At 43.5% G+C, this 22,051-nt stretch overlaps 1 protein-coding gene across 2 annotated transcripts in view; it reads right to left on the bottom strand.

The window, feature by feature from the left end:
* Positions 1-22,051, bottom strand: part of GCN1 (GCN1 activator of EIF2AK4) — a 40,298-nt gene that overhangs the window by 13,604 nt on the left and 4,643 nt on the right. For both annotated transcript variants that reach the window (XM_027714397.2, XM_027714396.2), the window contains exons 5-38: positions 21,840-21,948; positions 21,082-21,180; positions 20,865-20,999; positions 20,300-20,368; positions 20,112-20,220; positions 19,632-19,706; positions 19,243-19,371; positions 18,967-19,017; positions 18,465-18,563; positions 18,014-18,187; positions 17,182-17,334; positions 16,392-16,484; positions 14,951-15,026; positions 14,616-14,775; positions 13,532-13,721; positions 13,304-13,428; positions 12,786-12,964; positions 12,520-12,613; positions 11,690-11,803; positions 11,295-11,493; positions 10,665-10,820; positions 7,937-8,118; positions 7,614-7,694; positions 7,005-7,148; positions 6,204-6,331; positions 5,847-6,036; positions 5,396-5,466; positions 4,476-4,641; positions 3,330-3,524; positions 2,893-3,139; positions 2,321-2,442; positions 1,898-2,012; positions 1,250-1,429; positions 704-924 (exon numbers count right to left, since the gene is read on the bottom strand). In XM_027714397.2, the coding sequence (XP_027570198.1) occupies positions 704-924; positions 1,250-1,429; positions 1,898-2,012; positions 2,321-2,442; positions 2,893-3,139; positions 3,330-3,524; positions 4,476-4,641; positions 5,396-5,466; positions 5,847-6,036; positions 6,204-6,331; positions 7,005-7,148; positions 7,614-7,694; positions 7,937-8,118; positions 10,665-10,820; positions 11,295-11,493; positions 11,690-11,803; positions 12,520-12,613; positions 12,786-12,964; positions 13,304-13,428; positions 13,532-13,721; positions 14,616-14,775; positions 14,951-15,026; positions 16,392-16,484; positions 17,182-17,334; positions 18,014-18,187; positions 18,465-18,563; positions 18,967-19,017; positions 19,243-19,371; positions 19,632-19,706; positions 20,112-20,220; positions 20,300-20,368; positions 20,865-20,999; positions 21,082-21,180; positions 21,840-21,948 (4,630 nt within the window). The remainder of the gene's footprint in view (positions 1-703; positions 925-1,249; positions 1,430-1,897; positions 2,013-2,320; positions 2,443-2,892; positions 3,140-3,329; positions 3,525-4,475; positions 4,642-5,395; positions 5,467-5,846; positions 6,037-6,203; positions 6,332-7,004; positions 7,149-7,613; positions 7,695-7,936; positions 8,119-10,664; positions 10,821-11,294; positions 11,494-11,689; positions 11,804-12,519; positions 12,614-12,785; positions 12,965-13,303; positions 13,429-13,531; positions 13,722-14,615; positions 14,776-14,950; positions 15,027-16,391; positions 16,485-17,181; positions 17,335-18,013; positions 18,188-18,464; positions 18,564-18,966; positions 19,018-19,242; positions 19,372-19,631; positions 19,707-20,111; positions 20,221-20,299; positions 20,369-20,864; positions 21,000-21,081; positions 21,181-21,839; positions 21,949-22,051) is intronic.

The following is a 22,051-nucleotide window of genomic DNA, read 5'->3' on the forward strand; positions in this document are numbered from 1 at the left end:
AAGAACCCAGAGAGTAAGAACCAGATTCAAAATGAAGAAAACCATAAGTCACCTTCTTGTAAAGGACATTCACCCCTTATTATTAGCAAACATCCCTAGTATCCTGAGAGTTTAATCAGTTGCTTTCACAATCCTGCAAATTAGCACAGTGAGTTGTTCTGCAAGTCCAAGAAACACCACCAGTTCTGTACAAATCAAAACCTTTTCTATGCTCACTCACAACCCAGCACCTTCTGTCTAAGGAAAATCCAACACTGTTAACATTTACACAAGGTTTAAATGTAGAGATTATCAGCACAAAAATTAAACATAGATCTTAAGCCTACATTCAGGTCCTACAAATACTTTTCAAACAAACCCTGGATCCATTTGTAAGCAGCTGATCTGTGCTTCACTTGTTTGTTTGTTAAGGCATTTCTTATATAGTAAAAATTACAAGACCTTTTTGCAGGGATAAATATGGTACTAACTAGGTGACCAAAGCACAGAGCAGACAGTCTTAAGCATCTGAGAACTGTCACTGTCTTTAGTCATGATCTGTTCATTTATATACATTTAATTAAAGAATCTGCATGGATGCTAATATTTTCTATCTTAACAGGAAAATCTCCAAGCCAAATAAATTCTCTCTAGGGCTTGTCTGTCATCCCCTACCAGTAATGTATTAGAGTAATACAGTTAGAGAGCATTTTTAGCACCACACCTTCTGGTCAGTCAGGGAGTACATGTTCCCAATGATCTGGGCAGCCATTTTCCTGGTGTCTGTGGAACGATCTTGAAAAGCTCTCTGAACAATTGGCATGATCAGTGCTAAGGATGGAGCATCAATGAAATGGACAAATTTGGTATCCAGTAGAGTCTGCAGACACTTCTGGGTCTTCCTGGAGGGGTCAGTGAGAGCATCCAACAGAACTGGAGCGATTGCTGAACATTTTTTAAAGGGAGAGAAAAAAACTTTATTTGTACCTAACCAAACATGCATTGTCAGGCTGAGCTGGTGTTCTCTCACAGGATGTTTTAGATCCTTCTAAAGGAACCAGCAGCACAGGGACAGAGGAAACCCTATTAACACCAGCTGACAAAAGGGACAGGAGCATTTAAAAAGCCTGGAAGCAGACAAGCTGTCAAGCTTGCATGTTATACTCCCATAGGAGTAGTTTAATTTCTATATGAATTTGCATTTGAACCTAAATCTTGCTGTTATAAACCATTGTCATGTCAGGACATTAGAGATGCAGGCAGTTCTTACCCAGGATCTCTGGGTTCCTGATGACAGACCCAATCTGCCTGAGAGCCTGCTGCCCTGCATTCTGCACCTTCACGTGGGAATCTGTCAGCACTTCAGTGAGTTTGGGCACGATGTTGGGTAAGCAGGAAGAGAGCTGTTTGGGAGCACAGTATGCCATAGCCCCCAGCAGTTCCACTGAGCCTGTGCACAAAGTACACAAAAAAAAATGAAAAAAGACAAAACACAAAACAATACACAGCATTAAGAATCGATATGAGAAGATAATCACATTTATCTCAAATTCAAATCTACCAGTTGGAGAACACAAAGAAAGGCTGAAATGCATCAAGCCAACTCTATGACACCTAAAGACACTAAAAAATACTTTTTTTTCTTTTGTACTAGGTAAAAGAAGTGTGGGAGGAAAATTCCAGGTTCTGGTGTACTTCTATAGAGACAGAAGTACAAACTGTCCCTGCAATATGCTGAGGGGAAAAAAAGGTTGCCCAAATGTGTCAGAGAACTTGTTTGTATCTCAAGAGCTCTAAAAGTTCCACAGATAATAAACCATCGCAGCCATCTGTAGGGATGATGAGGGGAATGACAGAGAAGGGCAGATAAGGGCACTGTGAGTTAGTCTCATCCTGTCAGTCAGATATTGCTCCATACCAGCTTTAGTTCTCCAAGATTCCTCTTCTAGGGCTGCGAGAAGTGATGGCAAAACCAGCTTCACTCCATGAGTACTCAGATTGCTCATCACGGCTTTGGCACAGTCATCTGCAGCCTCCAAGGAGAAGAGAACACTCACAAACTGTGACACAACACGTGTTTTTTCCCTTCCTCTGAGACTCACTGGGAACAAAGCCTTCATGTAAATAGTGTCTCAGTACAATGATGCAGCTGGCTAAGTAGCTCCCAATTAATGGCCAACGAAATCAGATGCTTTCAGTTATTAAGAAGATCAAATTGTTATTAGTGGTATCTCAAGGGATAGGTCATCTTCTCAATTTGCCTGGTTACAAACAGGATTCATAACCATTCCATTTGTTTTTCTCTTAATGCTCTGTGATTGCAGAAAGTGAAGGCACTTACCTCTCGCACATACTGGTTCCCATCTCCAAAACAAAGCAGCAAGTGAGGCAGCACATGAACCACATAGGGCTCAAAGAGCTTCCCAAGCATGCTGCAGAGCATCTCGAAGGCAAACAGAGCCCCTAAAAACCCAAAAAGCACAATCAGAGGAAAACACAACTTCATATAAAGCGGATGGAAAAAGAAAATTGTTTGCAAAATATCTGACAATTCCTCCGGAAGCACTTAAAACCTCACAGATTAAAGTCTCTTGCTTTCTTGCCCTTGTGGCTTGTGCTGTAGTGGGGATTTGTGACCTCAGAAAAGGAGCCCCCCCAGCAAAACCTGCCTCTGAAAACAGGAGGGAGGGGCACATGTGTATGGTCTAGCACCAGAAACCCTTCTTCCACCACGATGTGAACAGAGCAATTTTATGGCCTCAAAACAGTCACTTCCCATTTCTTTCTCTTCAAACTTTAGTAAAATAAATGTAGCTAAGCCAAGCACAAGGGTGCAGGCACTTCATCTGACCAGAGTGGTAGCGGGTACAGAGAAATATCGGGTATCTGGAGGGAAAAGCTTTTGTCCCTTACCCTCCCGCCGGCGGAAGTTCTTCTTGTCCTGGATGGCGTCGGTCAGCGTGGTCATCATCTCCTGCTGCTTGAGAGACAGGATGCCCAGGCCTTTGACCAGCCCTGCCAGCCCATAGGCTGCACCTTTGCGCTCAGCGTACTTATCAGACTCCAAAAGCAGCTGCATCAGCTTCTGGATCATTCCTCCTGCATCCTCCTTAATGGCAGGCACCAGAGGTGGTAAACAGCTTGCCACTGACTCTTGAACCTGTAAAACAATCCACCAGCCATCAGACCACTAAATATTCATCACTAACATAACTCCTCCCTAGACTGCACCCCCAATGACACCTTTCTGTCACCAGAACCATTTTTCATCTCTCTGACATCCCTAAAAGTATCCTAGTGTTAAACTGCCTCTGTGGGGAACCTGAGAACTCCTCCCAGAAGGCACCTACCTGCTGAGATGGGGTGGACAAGGCTGCTATCAGTTTGCCAACAATTGGTTTCACTTTAGGGTCACTCTTGTCCAGATGTTTTGCCAGTGACCCCATCAGAATGACCACGCTTTGCCTGACAGCATCATAGCTGGCATCATTAGGAGCATTTTTCAGGAATTCTTCAAACACTGGCAAGAGAGAGTTAACATTGTCCTGAAAAACAAAACCACAGAACTTGCCACTAGAGTCCACTCAGAATGAGATTTGCTATGCTCAGTGGACTTGTTTGTTCTTCTCTGAGCCAACAACTGAACAATCACACTGTATTTACAGTTCATTTCATGTGTCACATCGCATAAAACCTTGTGCCATCCCAATAGGCAACAAATATTTCCTGCTAGAGAGAAGTTAGCTCTTCAAAATTAGATTCCCCAAGCCTGCCAGCATGATGTTCTGCCAGAAGCAGTGCAAGCTCCCGGGCCTGAGCATCAGTGCCTGCTCCTCTGCTTGCCCCATTTGCAAAGGGAGAGCAGAAACATCAAACTTCACACAGTTTTTCTAAGAAACAGAAGGAAAGAACGAATAATATGAAAATACCCAGATTGTCTTGGGCTAAACAGGAATACAGACATTTGTCCAGAGGTGACTGGCAAGTATAAGGAAATTAGAAGCTGAGCAATTCCCACCCTGCACACCTCCCCCACGTGACACTGCTTGGAAAGGGCTGGCAGGGAGAAGGATGGTCCTCAGTTCCCTCAACGACTTCAGCTGTTTTCAGTTTAATTAAGCCAGCAATCGGCAAGCTTTCATGTTTTGCTTCACGTGAAGCCTGAAAAGGAATTCTCATCTTCCCAGGATTAAAAGATCCGTGGTCTGATTTCACTTTTATTACTCTAGTTTTATGCCATTGCAAATCCAGTTGATTCAAGGGTATTTCTTTTTTATAGCAATGACAGGGAAGAACCACACTTAGTCAACAGTAACAGAACAACTCTGAACACACAGAAACTCCTAAATGAAGTTTTCAGCTGTTACAAGTAACAGGAACTTCTAAGAAAGTTAAAAAAAAAAATTTAAAAAATAAAATCTGTGGGCTCCAAGACACTATCTACATTTTCATCACAGCTTTGTTCCAGTGCTAGAGAAAGAAATGTTCAGACTTACTTTGCCATGAGTGTTGAGCGTTGAAAGAGCTGCATCTAACATGCACTTCCTGACCTCAGGACTGCGATCATTCAGAGCATCCGGCACAAAAAACTGAAAGAGGGGCTTCACCTGAGAACTGTCCAGATGCTCTGAGAGCTTGTTGAGAGCCAGAGCTATGCCACACCTGTGAAGATGGTGAGCCTGTAAGCTTACTGACTTTTCACAGAATTTACTTGAGCTCACAATCACATTTGCTATCAGCAGTACATTAAAAAATTGAGAGAGAGAGCCATAATGAAAACAAAGAGCCTCAGAGTGTCCAACCTCTGTGTATCTCATTACATAACCCCACGCTGCAGCCTCCCAAAAGGTCAACAATCCCTCAGCCATAGAAGGACTTTTATCTCGATTACACATTACAGATACTTGAGCCATCTTAGACATCAGGATCACCTCATCTGCTGCTGAAATACAGCAGCTTTACAAGGTACATCAGACTAAAGGACAGATTAGCTCAAGACAAGAAGCAAACAAGATGATCTCCAATTAAACCTGTATTGTACACAAGTAAACAAAAAGTTAATTATCCAAACTGGAATTCATCCAGTTCATTAAGGCTTGCACTGCTGCTCTTGAACTAATCAATGGCCCATACAGAGGTGAGGACACAGTAAGATAAGACAAAAATCAGACAGTCTGAGAGAAAGACTGTTCTTATTAGGACAAAGAGAAGACAGCATCCAGTATTTTGATGGAACTAAAACCATTTCAGTTCTGCCTGCCCAGTCTGCTCGAGTGGCACAAATATTCTCTACCAGAAGGACACGTGAAGCCAGCAATTCAACACAATTGCGTATAATTTGTTCTTCTGAATAAAAATCAAAAATTCTCATTTAGACGCACAGGAAATGATGAGCTCAATCTGAAGATGACTGTACCTTGCTTCCCACTGGTCAGGTGGTGATTCAGATATCACTCGTCCCAAAGCATCCAAAACTGGAGGTGGCCTCTGGAAGGAAAAAAATTTCATCAGAATTCCTTTTCCAAGGACAGGGACACAGAGGATCTGTCAGCCATAGCTGCAGTGCCATTTGATAATACTGCACAGAGGTATGATACCACTGGCAGAAGAGCACAGTAAAAAAACAAGAAGAAAGTTTAGACCCCAAATGACTTAAACTGACCCTGCCCTGTCACAGGACCACCTAAGGCACACCTTCCTTCAGTACAGTGGTGCTATTGCTGGCGCAAGACACTGAAGTCTGTGAGAAGCTCAAACACAGCAGCAGTAGGCTCAATGCACATCTTCAAGAGAGACGAAAGGAAAAGCAACAAAAAATACAAAGCACAAGCTCGTGCCTGTCAATCCCTTAGGACAAGAGTACTTACATAGAGCTTCTCCTGGTAAATCTCCGTGAGTTTGCTCATGACCTCTGCTGCTTGCTTTCGGTACTGAGCTACAGCTCTGGAAAGAGCTTCAGCCCCTGCTTGTCTCACTGCCTCTTCGTGGTAGATGACATCTTTGATCAGCAGAGAACAGAGGTCAGGCTGCAGCTCCAGCCCCATGGACTCCCACAGCCTGCAGGGCACACAGAGAGGTGACGGGTCACCCTTCAGCAAGGGAAGCCACTGCTACATGTAATATCGAGGTGGCCTAGAGCTCCAGCTGCAGGGGCAAAGTCCTACAGTGCAGCTCACCGAGGTGAGCAGAGATCCCCTTAAAAATCAGCCAAGAACAACTCTCACCTCTCTGCCAGCTTCTGAATCTCATCTTTGACATCAAACTTTACTACCCAGAGGCGCCGCAACAGGTTCAGTCCATTCTTCTCATCACTGTCTGGGGTCGGCAGAACCATTTGTAGCTCCATCAGGCCCTGAATTAGTTTACAGGAGAATCAATGCAAGGATCTGATTTTCAGAAACAGATGCTTTAAAACACTTAAAACCTTTGCCCAGTCAAGCTCTCAGTGGTTGGAAGTGTCAAAATTCATGTTTGCTGGTGCCTTACACTGCCTCTGCTGGTCAAGGACTTCCTATTGCTAATAGGTGAGCTGGTGAAACTCAGGAATAGTGCTCCACAGGCAGGCTGCAGAGAGGCTCTGGTGACTACAGTCTTTTCTGCTTCTAAGTACAAAGACAGCTCAGGTGAGCTAAGCTGGAATTTGTTTCATGGCAAAGAAAATCAAGCACCCTTGGGATGTTTCCTTCTATGTTCTCAGAAGTGACTAAGCTGAGGCTTTCCAATACACACATAGGAATTTTCTGACCGTTTCTCTCTCTAAGACCAAGCTCTATGCAATCGTAAATAGAAGGTGTTAAGTTGTCCTAATCACACCTGTTTTAATAAAACAAAGATGTGCATAAGCCCAGAGTACCCCTAAATCTAGCACAAAGAGCACTGAGCATTATCGTTCAGACTGCCCCCTCCAGCAGGCACACTACCCTAAGACTGCCATCACAGCTGAAGCCTCTCTTCATCAGTGTTGGAGAAGATTCAGCTCCCAAAGATTTCAGGAATTCGGTGTGACCCTGAATGATTCCACCTACCCTGAGAGCTGCATCCCGAACATTCATGCAGGGAGACTGCAGGGCCTGCAGGAGCACGTCGATCTCCTCCTGCTCGGCGTAGGCACAGCCGTCCTCCCCGCTGCTGCTCGCGCACAGCGAGGTCAGCGCCTCGGAAGCCAACACCTAAAATGCCACGAGGAAATATTAGGGATTCCACTACAACTTGTACTTCTGTCAAAGCAAGAGCAGAGTAGGGGCTGAGTGCTATCACAGGAGGAGGAATTCCCAAAGAACAGTGACAAAACCGAGTTCAGTCCTACTCTCTGATTTTTATCATTGACCTTTCTGCCATCTCATCCCTTAGAGCAAACCCTGAGAGAAGCCACTACTGAACTTCTTCAGCAGAGCAAGGCCTTAGAGAAGGAAACAATGTCACCTGTGGAAGACTAAAGGATATGTCTCGTGCAATAAAACCCACAGGAAAAAAAGATGTAGACATTTTATTCCAAGATACCACAAACACAGGAGAAAATTGGGACTGTATCGACCACCAGCCTCAGAGACTTAAACCAGTTGAGTGCATTTCCATTATTTAGGTGCTGATGAAAGTTAGGGAGAATCCTGATAGTTATGATGCTGAGGACTCACCTGTAACCGTGGAGAACCTGTTCCTATCACCCGGGTCAGCAGAACCAGCATGTCCCTCCGGGGCAGCAACTCTGGGCCATTCTGAAAAGTGAAGATGAAAAGTTTTATGTCTTGTGACTCTGAAGTACCTTGCCTGTGTATGACATTTCTTAAAAAATCACAACCAAAACCTAGGGCTGGACAGGTACCAAAACCTGTGACATAAAACAATCTCTACCTTCTTAACTTTAACTTGCAGAATTAATCTGCTTTGTCCAGTTTACGTATCAGTTGTTTTATCCTAAGGCTCATCTGATCAACTGCTGGATCCCCACAGCTCTCACCTCATCCACCAGCAATGCCTGGCCATTTCCTGATGATCTCAGCTGAGCATGGACTGTAAGGATCTGCAGAATCTTGACCAGGAACTCCTCCTTGTCCTCGCTGTCATGAGGTGTCTCGGTCATAACCGTCTTCAAGAGAGGAAAGACTAAGGAAAATGCTGGAGCTGATAATGGGGCAGCACCTGCGAAAAGGAAAAACAACCCTGTGAGCACAGATGATCCCCCCATGGCTTTTTTATAACACTGATTGGTATAAAATGTACACTTGGGTGTGTGGCCAAGCTTCAGCCTCACGCACAAACATGCTGAGTGACCCTAAGTATTGCTATGCCCCTGCTCCATCAGTGACTTCTGGCATTTCAGTGCCAGGTTAAGGGTAGGACTTGATGATCTTAAGGATCTTTGCCAACCTAAATGATTCTATGATTCTGTCTGGCTTTAATTAAAGTCACATTAGGATTCCAAATTACTTCCAGTGCCTCAACAGTGCAAAAATACACACTGTAAATGAAATTTAAACAATTCAATGGATTAAAGTAGACAGGCAAAACTGAGGTTTTGTCTATACTGGAAATACTTGCAGGCAGCAGGGGATGGGACACAAAATCAGATCCATTACACAACCAAAGCTGAAATAAAATCTATTTTAGTCAATTTTAAAGTTCATTTGTACCAAAGCAAGGGCCTGTTTGGCAGCTATATTTCCTTTAAACACTTCCTGCCAAACCAGCTAACCTGTCATTCCAGTCTTCAGCTGGATCCTTGAGAATGAGGTCCATCTAATTCTGGTGCAAATCTCAACTCCCCTCCTTGAAAAATCAAAGCTTTTGGATTCCTCCTGTTATAGATTTTGCTCCTTCCTTCTAACAGAACCTTGGCTATAGGATATAGCAAATGCTCCTTCCAGTCCCTCAGTTAGTCCAGTTAAAATTCAAGTATCAGATGCCTGGGGAAAACATTTCCTTTCTACATCCAATCTGTGCTGACAGAGAACACCCAAGTTTAAATTTCCAAGATGCAGATGAAGAGCACTGCAGATACAATACTGCAGTATTAGTCAGCTTATGTAGGGCACAGATACTGCAAAAGTAGTTCAAGGGAGAAGTATTAAATCCCAAACATATTGTGAGCTCCTATTTAACATGAACAGCTTCAGTAAAACCCCCTCCATTTCTGATGTGGGATTTTTTTCTGTTTTCTCAGTATCTGTTTGCTTTTACACTTTTTTTCATTTTGAAGTATTGGCCAGGTATTTCTAGGCTTCAACCACTATCCCTCTATATGTAGCAGGAGAAAGAAAGCTTTATCTGAGATGATAAATGTTCTATTTATACAGTAGCTGGTATTGACCAACATGAAAAAGATTGCTGAAAAGCCAAGATATATTCTGTAATGAATGATAAATTTTATCATCCACATTACAAGAAGGTAGGGTCTGTCTTAGGTCTCATGGTAACCAGAGAAAACCTCTACTAAATCACACAGAAAACAACTACATTCCAAAGAACTTTGAAAATGAGAAAAAATCATTTGGGAATGCAACATGACTTGTCCAACAAAGTGCTATGGAAACTACTGCCTTTCTCTTCTGCAGAAGTGGAAAAAAAATTATTGGATATTAATTTAATTAAGCACTGTAGGAAATCTTGAAGGACTCAAAATATTTCCACTTTTCTCTGGAAATAAGCCTGAAAATGGATTCAAATGTTAATGAACTTGCACTTACTATGGCAGTAAATTGCATAGTGGAGACACTGAATTATCACCAAGCTGTTCAGCACTGAAGTGCTGTTCAACATGGTCAACTGCCACTGCTCAGCTGTGACAATGACATGTGCCACAGTCACACCTCTGCACATCTGACCGGCAGCTGAACAGCAAGGGGAGAACTGAGCTACGGGGGTAAGGGACCAAAGAGAACCCCACATTTCCCTTAAAAATATACACCATCTACCACAGCAGCTTTTATTGAGTTAGATGAGGAACAGCCTCAAAGGCTGGGTGAACCACCTCTATATCCCTGCAGTACAGCAGATGATGTGAGACAGCCTAAGCCAGCCCGGCCCCCAAAGGACACACACCAACCCTCCTCTTCTCTACTGTCACTGTCAGTGGAGTGGCACAAGCACTTGTGCACCCCCCTGTGAAGGGGATTCTGGAAGTGATCTAGATTAAAACTATCTCCATTAATAAAAGAAAAAAAGGTTTATTTTAACTCAGATCATACGCTTGCCCTCGTGTTACAGAGTGGAAAGAAGTGCTCCTTCTACAACCATGCCATAATAAAATATTCATGAACTGCAGCACCACACAGCAAACAAGTAGAGGCCACGGGCACTTCACTGCTGAGATCACAGATAACAAGCAATTATTTTGTCTTTCCACTTAGTCTTGCTGAATCCCTTATGCTAAGTGGTGTTGAAATGTAGGAGCTGTCCTTGGCAAAGATGAGCCTTAATTTCACTGCTATTATTTCTGTATGAACCATTTTAAGAAAAAATACTGCTATTTTCTTTCTACACTTACTACACTTGTAACATCACTTCTACTACTACCAGCACACAAAAAAAAAAAACCCTTAAGGTTTTTGATATCTATGAAGAGTTATCCAATTAAAATAAAAAAAGTGAAGCCTCACAAAATATTATACAAACTTTGAAAACTAAACCAGTTTATATTTATTGGAGAGGGGGGAAGAATGTCAGCACATATTGACCATCCTTCTTACCTGGCTCTCCCTTGCCAGTTCGGCTGGGGATGGTGTGGGCATGCAGCAAGCTGACAACTCTGTTCAGAGCAGTGGGCAGCTCTTCCTGACACCAGGATTCATCTAATTCACATTCTGGTTTCATCAGCCGCAAGGTCACGTGGCTCACTAAAGTACCTGCAAAGAAAGAACGAAGAATCCATGAGAGGACTAAACCCAAAGATTTCTCAAGAGGAAAAGCCCCAGGAACACAGACTCAAGAACTGTGACAAAGCTCAGAGCAACAGTCAGGCTGCAAAGAGGCACAGAGAAGAAGGCCAGCCCCAGGGCTGACAGGGGACAGCTTTCTTCACAACATGTGTGAGTTACACTCACATCCTCTAAACTCTGCACACAGGAGATGGTCCCACAGCAACCAACTGCTCCTCAGAGCTGGTCACAATGACCAGATAACTCCTTGTCTTTGGTCCCAGTCCTATCCAGAAGTCGTATCTCTGGGAAATCACAGTCATCTCCCTAAGAACTGTTCCAGGTGGTTTTTCCTCTTGGCTTTTCTTGGTTGTGATCCACAGCTTGTAAGAGCAAGAATTTTCACTGCCCTGCCACAAAAATAATCTACCTTGCCCTTAAATAGCAACTGCAAATACTAACCAAAGGTTTTCAGTCGAGCAGGCATGACACAGGAAGCTAAGGAAAGAAAAAGTTTCTTAATCCTTGGAGCAGCCAAAGGAGATCGAAAAAGTGGCAAGAAGGAACTGATGAGACCAGGGATGTACTGAGTGAGACCAGGAGGCTTTTTCTTTATAACAGTGTCCAGGAGTCCTAGAGCTGTTTCCAGCTCATTATCAAGCTGTAAGAGAAACAATTCAAAAGGTTACCATAAAAAAACTCCATTGGGAAAAAAACAAGTTGTTAAATCTAATTTCTAATAAAAGAAACAAACAGGTGATTGCCAGATATTCTCTATGTTACATCATTTTCCTTTCATCAAAATCACTTGGGTCATGGTAGCTGCAGAGGTGGCAAAAAATACAATCAAAACTCACCTCCTTCAACCGTTTTCTTATCTGAGCCTCCCTTTCCAGCTGTGCATGCATCAGCTCCTTCTGCTTGCTTGTCAGCTGCACCTCATCCTTTATTCCTTTCTTCTTCTTTATCTCCTGCAGTAGAGAGCCATAGACATTATTAAGCTAGTTATTAACACCAGCTACTCAATTAGGTAGAGAAGAAAGTTGGACACATTGAGATTATTTGCAGTTTACTTTTAAAACAGTATCAAAATATGCTTCCAAATATATTCCCTCTTGAGTAAAGACACAAAATGGAAATCAGCAGGTTAACAACACTTTAATGTCCCATTAGCAGCAGAAGTTTCTCCCGTGTTTAAGTTGGTCACAAATCATTTAATATCGTTAAAAAGAGCTGTCCTCCCCAGAGCAAAGAGAAGTCAACCTTTAATAAAAGATTGTTCCAGTCAACCTGGTACATTCCCCTCCTTTCACCACGTTCTTCCCCCCCACCCACACCCACTGCCCTGGCCAGGCCAAACACATCTGCTGGCTGATGACAAGATGGAAGCACCTATGGAACAACTCTTACTGGGAAAGTTACACAAGACACATTGAACCAGAGATGAGGAGAGAAAACAGGGACTAGCAAGTAGTAAGTGCTCTCACAAACAGGTAGAACAGCACATCAAAATACAAATATAACAGAAAAGAAATAGATACATACAGATACAAGAGAAGACAACGTTTAATTATTCAAAGAAGGTCAGAGAATCTTTCCCACACATATGCCAGAAGCCATGCGACAACAGAGATGAGTTGCAGTGAAGGTTCTGATCAGCCTGGCTTTCCTGTTCCCATCAACTCACCTCCTTCAGCTCCAGCTCAATGATTTGTTCCTTGAAGGAATAAGCTTTGTTCTCCCTCTTCATGTTAGCCTTTTTCATGCTATCCTGTTGAGCACTGAGAAGGAAAAGTAGAGAAAAGAATCAGCACTGATCTGGACTGAGATCCAGACACAAAAATCTGGGAACTCCAGTCCAGAAAAAGCATCTGACACACCCAGTCACCCACTGACAACATGCCAGCAGTGATCAATCCCCAGGTGCAGAGAGAGAAGAAATTTAAGTCTTACCTCTGTATTATAGACTTGTCATACAGTTCTCCCTCAGGTGTCTTCATGATGGCAAATTCCTCTCGAGTAACCTGGCACAGAGCTGGATTCTCCATTGATGCTGTGATAGTGCTGATGAGCTGTGGCAGCACTCTACCAGGTGAAAGCAGAGAGAGAGATCCCACTGCATTCATAGATGACTGTCAGGGAAATGAAGGAAAAAACATAATCAGAATTCCTTAAAATTGTCTCCAAGAAGTATACCCTGCTGAGGCAGCCCCCATTATGTTCTAATCCCTAATTCCTTGTTTAGTGGGTCCTTGAATCTTATCTAAAATTCTACTCAGTTGCTGGTACATTCTTTCTCCCTTAAATTCCACCTCCTTTTCACCAGAGACGTTCTTTTTGAACCTGCCTTTCCCTCACCTTTTAGATAGATCTCCTTCCTTATAGATCAGTTAGTACTGAACTCCTCCAGAAAATTCTCCCGTTCCAAGGTATCTCCCAAAACCACCACAAGGAAAGCAGGAATTAATCACCTGGTTCTCTGGAGTGTGGGCAGTGATCCTGGGCAAGATGTCATTCAGGTGTTTGCTAATGAAGTCTTTGGGATCTATCTTCATCTTGATGAGGAGGGCTGGCCAAAGTCCGGGCTGCACTGCCACTGGTAAGAAGAATAAATGAGAAGCAGGTTGCTGATACAATGAAATAAAGACGTACAATAAAACCCCATACATTGACCATGAGTGTCTTATCCCTGCACTTACCTACAGAAGGATGATGGCTCACCAGCAGCATCTCCAGGGCCAGCTTCTCTGGCTCAAAGGAATCCACATCAAGCCCTGCCACACTTGAGATGACACAGAGTGCCTCGAGAAGCACTCGGGGGGGAATGTATGTCCTTCCCAGCTCCGACAGCTCTCCTGACTCCATCACCAGGACCTCGTGAGGCAGAACCTGGATGGACAACACCAAACCTTCCTGAGCCCTGAGCACCTCCCCACAGTAACACCAGACTGAATGCCAACAATCACCTCCCTGTCAGTAACAAACCCCTGAAGTTTTCAAAGGAAAGAAGGGATAAAGGATAACAGCAAAACCAGAGCACAGAGATGACAGCGACAGAAAGATCAGGCATGGAGGACTATACTCAGTTGGGGTAAAATAAAACTAAAATGATCACTTCTGGCAAAGAAGACTTTGGAAAAGGTTGAGCCAGCTGGCTGGGAACAGTATGCCCGACTTCTGCAGTCTAATTTTACCCAGCATATTTTCAAAAATACTTTGTTCAGGCTGTGTCTGTTACATGGGAAGATTATTTACCAAGTCCCAGCCTTGCTACGTAATTAATACAACTTAATCTATTACACAACTTGACATGGTGCTGCCCTAGCAGCAAGCCCAATAATACAGGACTCAGTGTTTCCTCTTTTATTTTTTATTACAGTTGCCATTAAAGTATTTATATTATATTTGTTTTAAATAGGCAGCCTGAGCTATAAGCCAGGGCAAAGGAACCAGAATACAAAGAAAGGAATTAAGCACTTGGTCTTCCAGCAGGGATTAAATTTGCATTAAATTAATAGAAGGCCATGAAAAACTACAGCTTCCTCCCCAAATAATTTTGAATAATACGTCTTTTTGTATATATATATGGAAGAATAGGCACACCATAGACATTTTTACTGTAATATGCAGTAATCCAGTAACAAATGGCATTCTAGGAGAACATCTGGAGCTGAATAATCTTCACATCAGGCTGTTTGTCAATACTAACAGCAAATCTAGGGCAGGGAGGTGACTGGCAGTATACAACTGCCTGGGCACAGACCAGGTTTCTTGGCTACTCACCTTGTGAGAACTGAGAACCACTTTGAGCTCCTCCAAGAGCCCATAGGCCAGTTTGTACCCTCCCAGAGAGGACAGGAGCTTCTTAACTGTTTGGTGGGCCTGTCTCCGAACGTGCCAGGTCCGACTCAGCAGGACGGCAACAAGGGCACGGTGATACTGCCTGAAAACAGACAAACACACGGGTTTAGCCAGGGAGGCAGCTCTGCAAACCAACTGGACACAAAAGCACCAAGAGTTCCACTCTCCATGCCACGTCCCAAGCCCACCCTCCCCACTGCCCACACCGGCACTCCGGGATCAGACACGGATCTGGGACACAAGTGCGCTCTACGTACTGAACTTTACTTTCAGGCAGCCGCTGGGCATGATCCAAGAGCAGGCGCTCTGTCAGCTGCAGCACTGTACACATGGCTGTGGGAAAAGACAAATATTTAAAATAGCATGGAACTTCATAAGGAAGCAGATATGTTTTTTTTTACCTGAAAACAAACAAACAGCAAGCAGGACACAGTGAAATAGCTCCCCAAGCTGAGCCTCTACATAATCTTCTCAGTGAAGCTAGAGACAAATCCAACTCAGGTCTGCCAAGACTGGGAACAGAACCATGATTTCATAGAAGTGTTGTTAGCTGGATCCCAGGACAATTTTCCTGACCACTGTGTGTGACCTATTTTGGTTTAAGCTGACAGAGCAAAGCAAATGATAAACACCACACTCACTGCATCAGTACTTTAATTCCTGAGCCCTCCCCAAAGAGCTTCAGTGAGACAAAATGAGTACTGAGTGTCAGCTGTCACTGGACCCTTTGGTTTGTGAATGGATGCTCAACCACATCACACAAGCAGGAGCAGAAGCCCTGAAACATGGGGTGGGTAATAACCCCCTAAGCACGGATCTGACATCCAAGGTACCGTGATTTGGGCACGTTAATGATGTCACAGCTGGACGGCTTTGCCTGAATCAGCAACAACAAACCATGACAGTATTTACTCTCAGCATTAGTTCTTGGATCTAACATCCTAAGGGACCATTCCAAAATTTTCCAAATCACACTGTTTCAGGATGTTTGCAGACTTAGGAGAGAAAATGAATGGATATGCACAGTGCCTTCAGGAAGCAGGGACTGCAGGAAGCAAAGGAGAAATTACATTTCCCGTTTAGAAAACTTTACCTATTGTACCTTTGTACAAAAGATAAATTAATTCATTTCAGAGAAATGATTAATGAACTGTTTTTCAAAACTTCCAGTTTACAATGTAGATAGTCAGTAATGTTTTCTGTTGGGCACATTCCATTACTTTTTTTTCAATTAATCTTTAAACACAATCGATCAAAACAGAGCACAGAAACACTAATTTATAGTCCAATTCATTTCTGTCTGTTATTACTCTTCCCCCACATTTCTTAAGATTTTCACCTACATTTTTTATTCTCCAGCCTTATTTTACTTTCTCCCATCTTATTCTAAATTTTATGCTTTTCCACATCCCTCAGATTAGCTGCACCTCTTTACTTACAAATGGGAACACCACTCAGATACATTTTGGTTTGGAATGATAAATGTGTGATAACAGGTCCATCAAGAAATAAACTGATTCATTGTCAAGCTTAGACTACAACTAGTCTAGGTGTACTTCTGAAGAGTACACTGTTCATTTTAATCTGAAATTCCATCCTCCAAGGATCATAGAACAGGGCTAACAAAAACATTAGTTCTTGTAAGTACTAAGAAACAGAGTTAAACAGCAACTGGATATACAATAACTGCCAATTTACCTTCCTCTGATGCAGACTGCAAGAATTTCTCAGATGTAAAAATTTGTTTTTTCTCATCCAGAATCAGCTGCCAGAACCCACTCAGCTTAGACTCTGACAGGAAAAGAACAGATGTCTATCAAGGACGTTTCAAAATAAGTCAGAATCACCAGTGTACGTAAAATACAGTAGAATTCTGTCTCCTGAAATCCCTCAAGTTACTTCTAAGCCTTACTTGTCTTCAGTTCTAAAGCCTCTCATCTCTCTCATTCAGAACTATAAACATGCCAAAAAACCACCTGCTGACAAAAATACATTTCTCTGACTTACACATTTGAAATGTAAAGTCTGATTCACCTTAATCTTTCATAGGGCAAACCTTCCCAAAAATGAAGGAAAGGAGGGAAGTGGTGGCTTTTGGTAGAACACACTTGGTTTTTATATCTGATAGATGTATGAACTCAGTTCCTCATGCTTTCCAAAACACTACCCAAATAACAATCAAGTAATTATTTCAATACATCAGTCAACTCCTACCATGTAAGGTCTGAGTGAACATCATCTGTCAGAATAAAGAGGAATATTGCCTTAACTGAATGGAAGCTGGAATTTGCAAAGCCATGGAAGAGCAAGAATTCTTCCCTGAATGAGACAGGAATTAATCTTTCCCTGGTTTACAAAATAGTAATGATTTTCTATGCAGAAACTATCCACAGATTAGGGAACAGTATCCCCTGCACATTATCAGGAAGAAGTGTTAACCCTCAGAACCTGTTTATATTGGATTCTGCCAGATGTTTTGTGACCTTACCAGTTTGTCCCTCAATTACAGACATCCTGCAGATCAACAAAGCCGCAGCAACTCCTTCAGTTACCATGGGAACCTGAGTACTTTGAGACGCTGCTTTTTCTACTGTCTGGATGAGCATTGGCAGCAAGTCCATCCCCTGCAATAATGTGTCACCTGAGGAGACAAAAGAGACAGGTTACAAAACAACATGGTTCTTCTCACTTTACAACCCAGGTATCAGTGTTTCTTCTGCTGTTATGAGACAAGGAAAGGAATCAGACACATGATGGGGGGGGGATTCTGAATCTCCCAGAGTATTTGCCAATCAGTAATATTAAACTGTGAAAAGCTAGATGGTAACCACATCAGTCCTTTCCTCACAGACAGAGCAGTCCCATCTCAATACCAGTTTCTGTTCATGGGATGCAAAAGAAAATGCTAATTCAGTTACATTAAAGGAATTAGTTCAAATCACAGGAAGTCTGACTTCAAAGATTAATGTTTTCCTAAGAGAGGGAAAGTAAATTCCTGGCAAGTCATGACCATCTGTTCCCCTTCAAACATTCACAAGTTAAGGAATCCCAGAGGTCTAACAACTGTGGATGAAATGCTGCAGTCAAAGGGGATAGGACCAACAGATGCAAATCTCAAGAGGATCACCAAAAGATAATAATTTCTTAAGTTCTTCATTTCAAACACAGTAATTTTATTTCTTTTTTTTAAAGCTTCCAAGAGTCAAAGACACAAACCAAGATTTCAGTGAGCGGGGTGCTATATAAAACAAAAGCATGGTCCCTGAGCTAGAAATCTTACAATTCTAGTGTAAGACAAAAATAAAGGTGCCCAGTTTTACCTTTGAAGGAGGCCAGCATGCACTGCAGGTAGGCGTGTCTCACAGCTGAAGTTGAGGTTTTAAGGCTGAAGGCTTTCTTTAGCCATTCTACCAGCTTTTTAGGAACCTCTGTGGTGAATCGAACACACCAGAGAGCCAGGACAGAGACTGCATGAACCAACGTGCCTTCATGGACTGGGAAGAAACACAGAGCTCATGTCAGTTCAGCAACTGCATCAAGCACAGGAACATAAACCAGAAAGCAGGTAACAATGTCAGAGTGCAAGAAAAGAACACATGTGTTCCTAACAGGCACTGCACTTTTCCATGGGGCTGCTCATCACAATAGGGCAACAGACTCCATAACACAGCGGCCAAGATTCCAGATTTACCCTGGATTACAGGCCATGTGGAAATCCTGCTCAAGATAAAAGCAGCTTAGCAAACCCAGAACAAAGGCAAGAGGTCTCACCTTCTTGTTGCAGGAAAGGGATGAAAAGCTCAGCCATGGTTCCACTCAGAGCTTGGCTGGAGGGTCCAGAAACCACATGGTGACTAAGGCTGCCAATCCCTGAAAGGACAGAATTCTCTCAGCAGTTCCCAAACTACCAGCACAAAATCTAAAGCCAACAAAGAATGACCCTTCACATTTCAATCCTTGCACAGACATCTTTTTTCTTGTCACTACATCTAGATGTCACATCCACCAGGTACCAACACTGGAGGATCTCTGTCTTCATTTTTACTCAGGAAACAAGTCTTCTTTGAATAAAATATTTGGCCTACCAGCCAATTATTTTCTTTGAATAGAAAGTCAGGAACTGGCATGTGGTATCCAGCATCCTCTATGGCTTCAACTACAGCCAATTCAGAGACAGGCAGGGAATCCTGAAGGCTGAAATACAGATCCCTCCTATTCAGCCTTTTGCTGAATTTCTTTCACCAAAGAAGCAGTTTTCTTCTAGGATCCTCACCTGAAAGGACGCTCATCTTCTGAGCAACAACTGTCAGCTTCCCCTCTGAGCCTGCCAACAAGGAACACATGGGTGACAGGTGACTTACAGACAACTGCTATGTGCTACATCGAGAATCTTCTCCAAAATACAACAGCTTGCCCCATTATCCCTGAGCCAGGTTGAGCCACCCCTGCCATACAAGCAGCTACAGACAACAGAAAATATGATACACAGAACTCCTTGAGGCTGACAAACCTGTATTCATCCCCACTGCTTATCCTACAATTTACTCACCCCCTAAGATGGCAAAAAGGTGTTTGCCCAGCGACTCCACAGCCGAAGGATCGCTACACTGCCGAGCCAGGTTCCTCAGTGCCACAACTGCTTCATCCATCAGCTGCACACTGTTGGATTTCAGGTGACCTAGAAAATAATGCACAAGCTAAGAGTTCCTTACGACAAACTGCATAAAATCAGCAAGGCAAGGACATATCTTTACACGTGGCTTAACTCGGCTTCTGGAACCATCACATGAACTATTCCAGTTCCAAGTTACAGCATCATCCTCCCTCCCATGTAAAACCACCTCTTCGTCAGTAATGAAGCTGTTACAGGTGTAGCCAGAAAGTTGAGGAAAGCTTTATTCTGAATTCATCATTCCCCCCAGAAGTGAGAGCACTTACTGGCCAGTCCTTTCACAATGTCTAGAGCATACTGGCTGAGATCCAGGTTCACAGACACGAGCAAGCAAGAGATTGCTGAAGACAGAAGAGATAATGGCACATTACATTCTGTTAAGTAACTGTTTTTAGCATTTTAATACACCCTTCCCCACAATTCACATCAAGAGAGTCAGGGTAGTAAGGAGTAGCAATAAAAAAACCCTACTGAAATTGATGCCCAGTGAATAGATTAATTCAGGATTATTCTTAGCACTCAGCTGTGAAATCCCGTCCTTGGTGCAAACAGTAGCTAAAACATACCCTGACACTTGGGATCACACCACAAATGTTGCTTCTCCACATCTAACCCTAGGATGCCAGACAATCCTGCTGCCTGCACTCGCAGTACCAGCAGCACAGTCCAGAGAGACACTGCCCCAACAGCTCCAGACCTCTAAGGAGGCTCTTTGACAGAGCAACACACAGAGACAACACACTCACTTTCAATTACATTCTCAGGACTCCGGAGCAGGGATTTCTGCAGAGTTGGCAAAACCGAGTCCTTGAACTCGGCGTGGGACATGTAGCGGAGGAGCGGGGAACAGCTGTCCTGCAAAGGAACAGAGCGTCAGCACCACCCCCAATGCTGCCACGGGACAAAGCAAAGCACCTCTGCAACAGTGTCTCACCAGCACGTGCTTCTGAGGCTTTGTCTTGCTCATAAGTATGGTCTTCAAGTAGAAATCCAGGAGAGCACTCTGAGCAAGCAGAAACACCAGATTACAGCCACATCACAACTTGTACACAGCTCCCAGCACACTGTAGGGAAACCAGGCTGGACACCCCACCTCCTTCTCCTCTGGAAGGCTGCCCTACTCCCTACACAGCAGCTTTGCTTCCACCCTCACATAAGTCAGTCAAGCAGAAGTCACTGCTCTCTGCTCTACCCTGAGCCCAACACTCAAACCACACTGAGAGCTGCCTTTCATTCCCACAACAGAGAGAAGGCAGGAAGCTGCAGTGTTGGCAACCTACAGAAATGCCGAGGCAACACCAAACAGCCACAGATCTGGCACCTCCTCTAAACCTCCAAACATCCTCTAAAGGCAGAAGTGTAGAACTACTGAATATATATAGTGAAACAGGGGCAGATGCAAAATACCAGCCTCACTGAGACATCTGTTCAGCCCCTTCTCCATGATGACAAGTGACGCTTCTTATTCCCCCAAAAAACCAGCAGTACAACAGATGTACCTTGTATCGTTTAATAATATCCATCTCCTTCTGGGCTGTGCAAAACTGCACCACAAGTCCCAGCATTGCAGCATAACTCTGGTTTGGTTCAAGACCAAGAATGACAGATAGGTACTGATCCACCAGATCCTGGTTCTGAAGAGAAAAACAGCAAGGCATGTTAACACCAGAGAAGCCAGAACAGCTGTTGACTAAGGCACATAAGGTTATACATCACCTCTTTCCACAGCCTGTTCAGTTTCTTCACGGCCCCATCCACCGCCTGCTTATGAGAACCTCCCAGGACTTCCAAGAGGAGCAAACACTGAACCTCCACCTGCCAAGGGCAACAGCCAAGAAAACCTTCATGCACGTGCTTCTCAGAGAGCTCATATCAAATAAGACATGCCAAGTGCCACTGATTAGCAGAATCTGCTTAAGAAAATGTCCCTAGGTCATGTAAGTTCTTCCCACAGGCTGCCATTGCTTTCATCCCACACGCACCTCTTTGCAGAACCATGAATAACAGTTTTGGAAACTCCACCTTTGAAAGCAGCAATTTATATCAGATTACATCCCTTCTTAAAGTGTGTTTCAACTATATCCCAAGGTGCTGTGAGCGTGGTCACAGGTTCGTGTTGTTAAAGGAGGTGAAAAGAAAGTAAAAAGCTACTTGATACTGTATGACAGAATCTCACACTTCAAGGGAGGCACAAGGACTTCATGCCACACTGCAGATACACCTTAGAAGCACCAATAGCCACCTCTGTATGCACAGCTGCAAGACTGCCCCTCTCTCATGCTTTACACATCTGCTTCCTCCAGCAGAACAGGAGAGATCAAAATACACCAGAGTCCCTTGTAAACCTGCATTTTAACCTGCTGTTATCAGTTACATTCAGAATTATTTGCCATGTTTCAGCAACTTAAAGACATTAGAAATATTTAAGTCCTTATCTCCAAAAGGGATACTTCTGCAAACCAAAAAGAACCTACCAGTTTTTTCCATGTTTCTCCCTGTCTCTTCTCAGGGGTCGGAAAGACTGTGCGTACAAGCAGGCACGTCCAGGAGAGCGCCAGCAGAGCTGCAGACCCACTGCTCTTACTGTTGCACAAACAGGAGAGGGAAGTAAATCTACAGCTCCCAGGAGGAATCTACATCTACTAGACCATAACAGACCCATCTTTGCCCATGTCAGAAAAGCACC

This window comes from Pipra filicauda, unplaced genomic scaffold, assembly GCF_003945595.2.
Source record: "Pipra filicauda isolate LSUMZ 115617 unplaced genomic scaffold, ASM394559v2 scaffold33_size4404698_pilon, whole genome shotgun sequence".
In the NCBI taxonomy this organism is placed as follows: Eukaryota; Metazoa; Chordata; class Aves; order Passeriformes; family Pipridae; genus Pipra; species Pipra filicauda.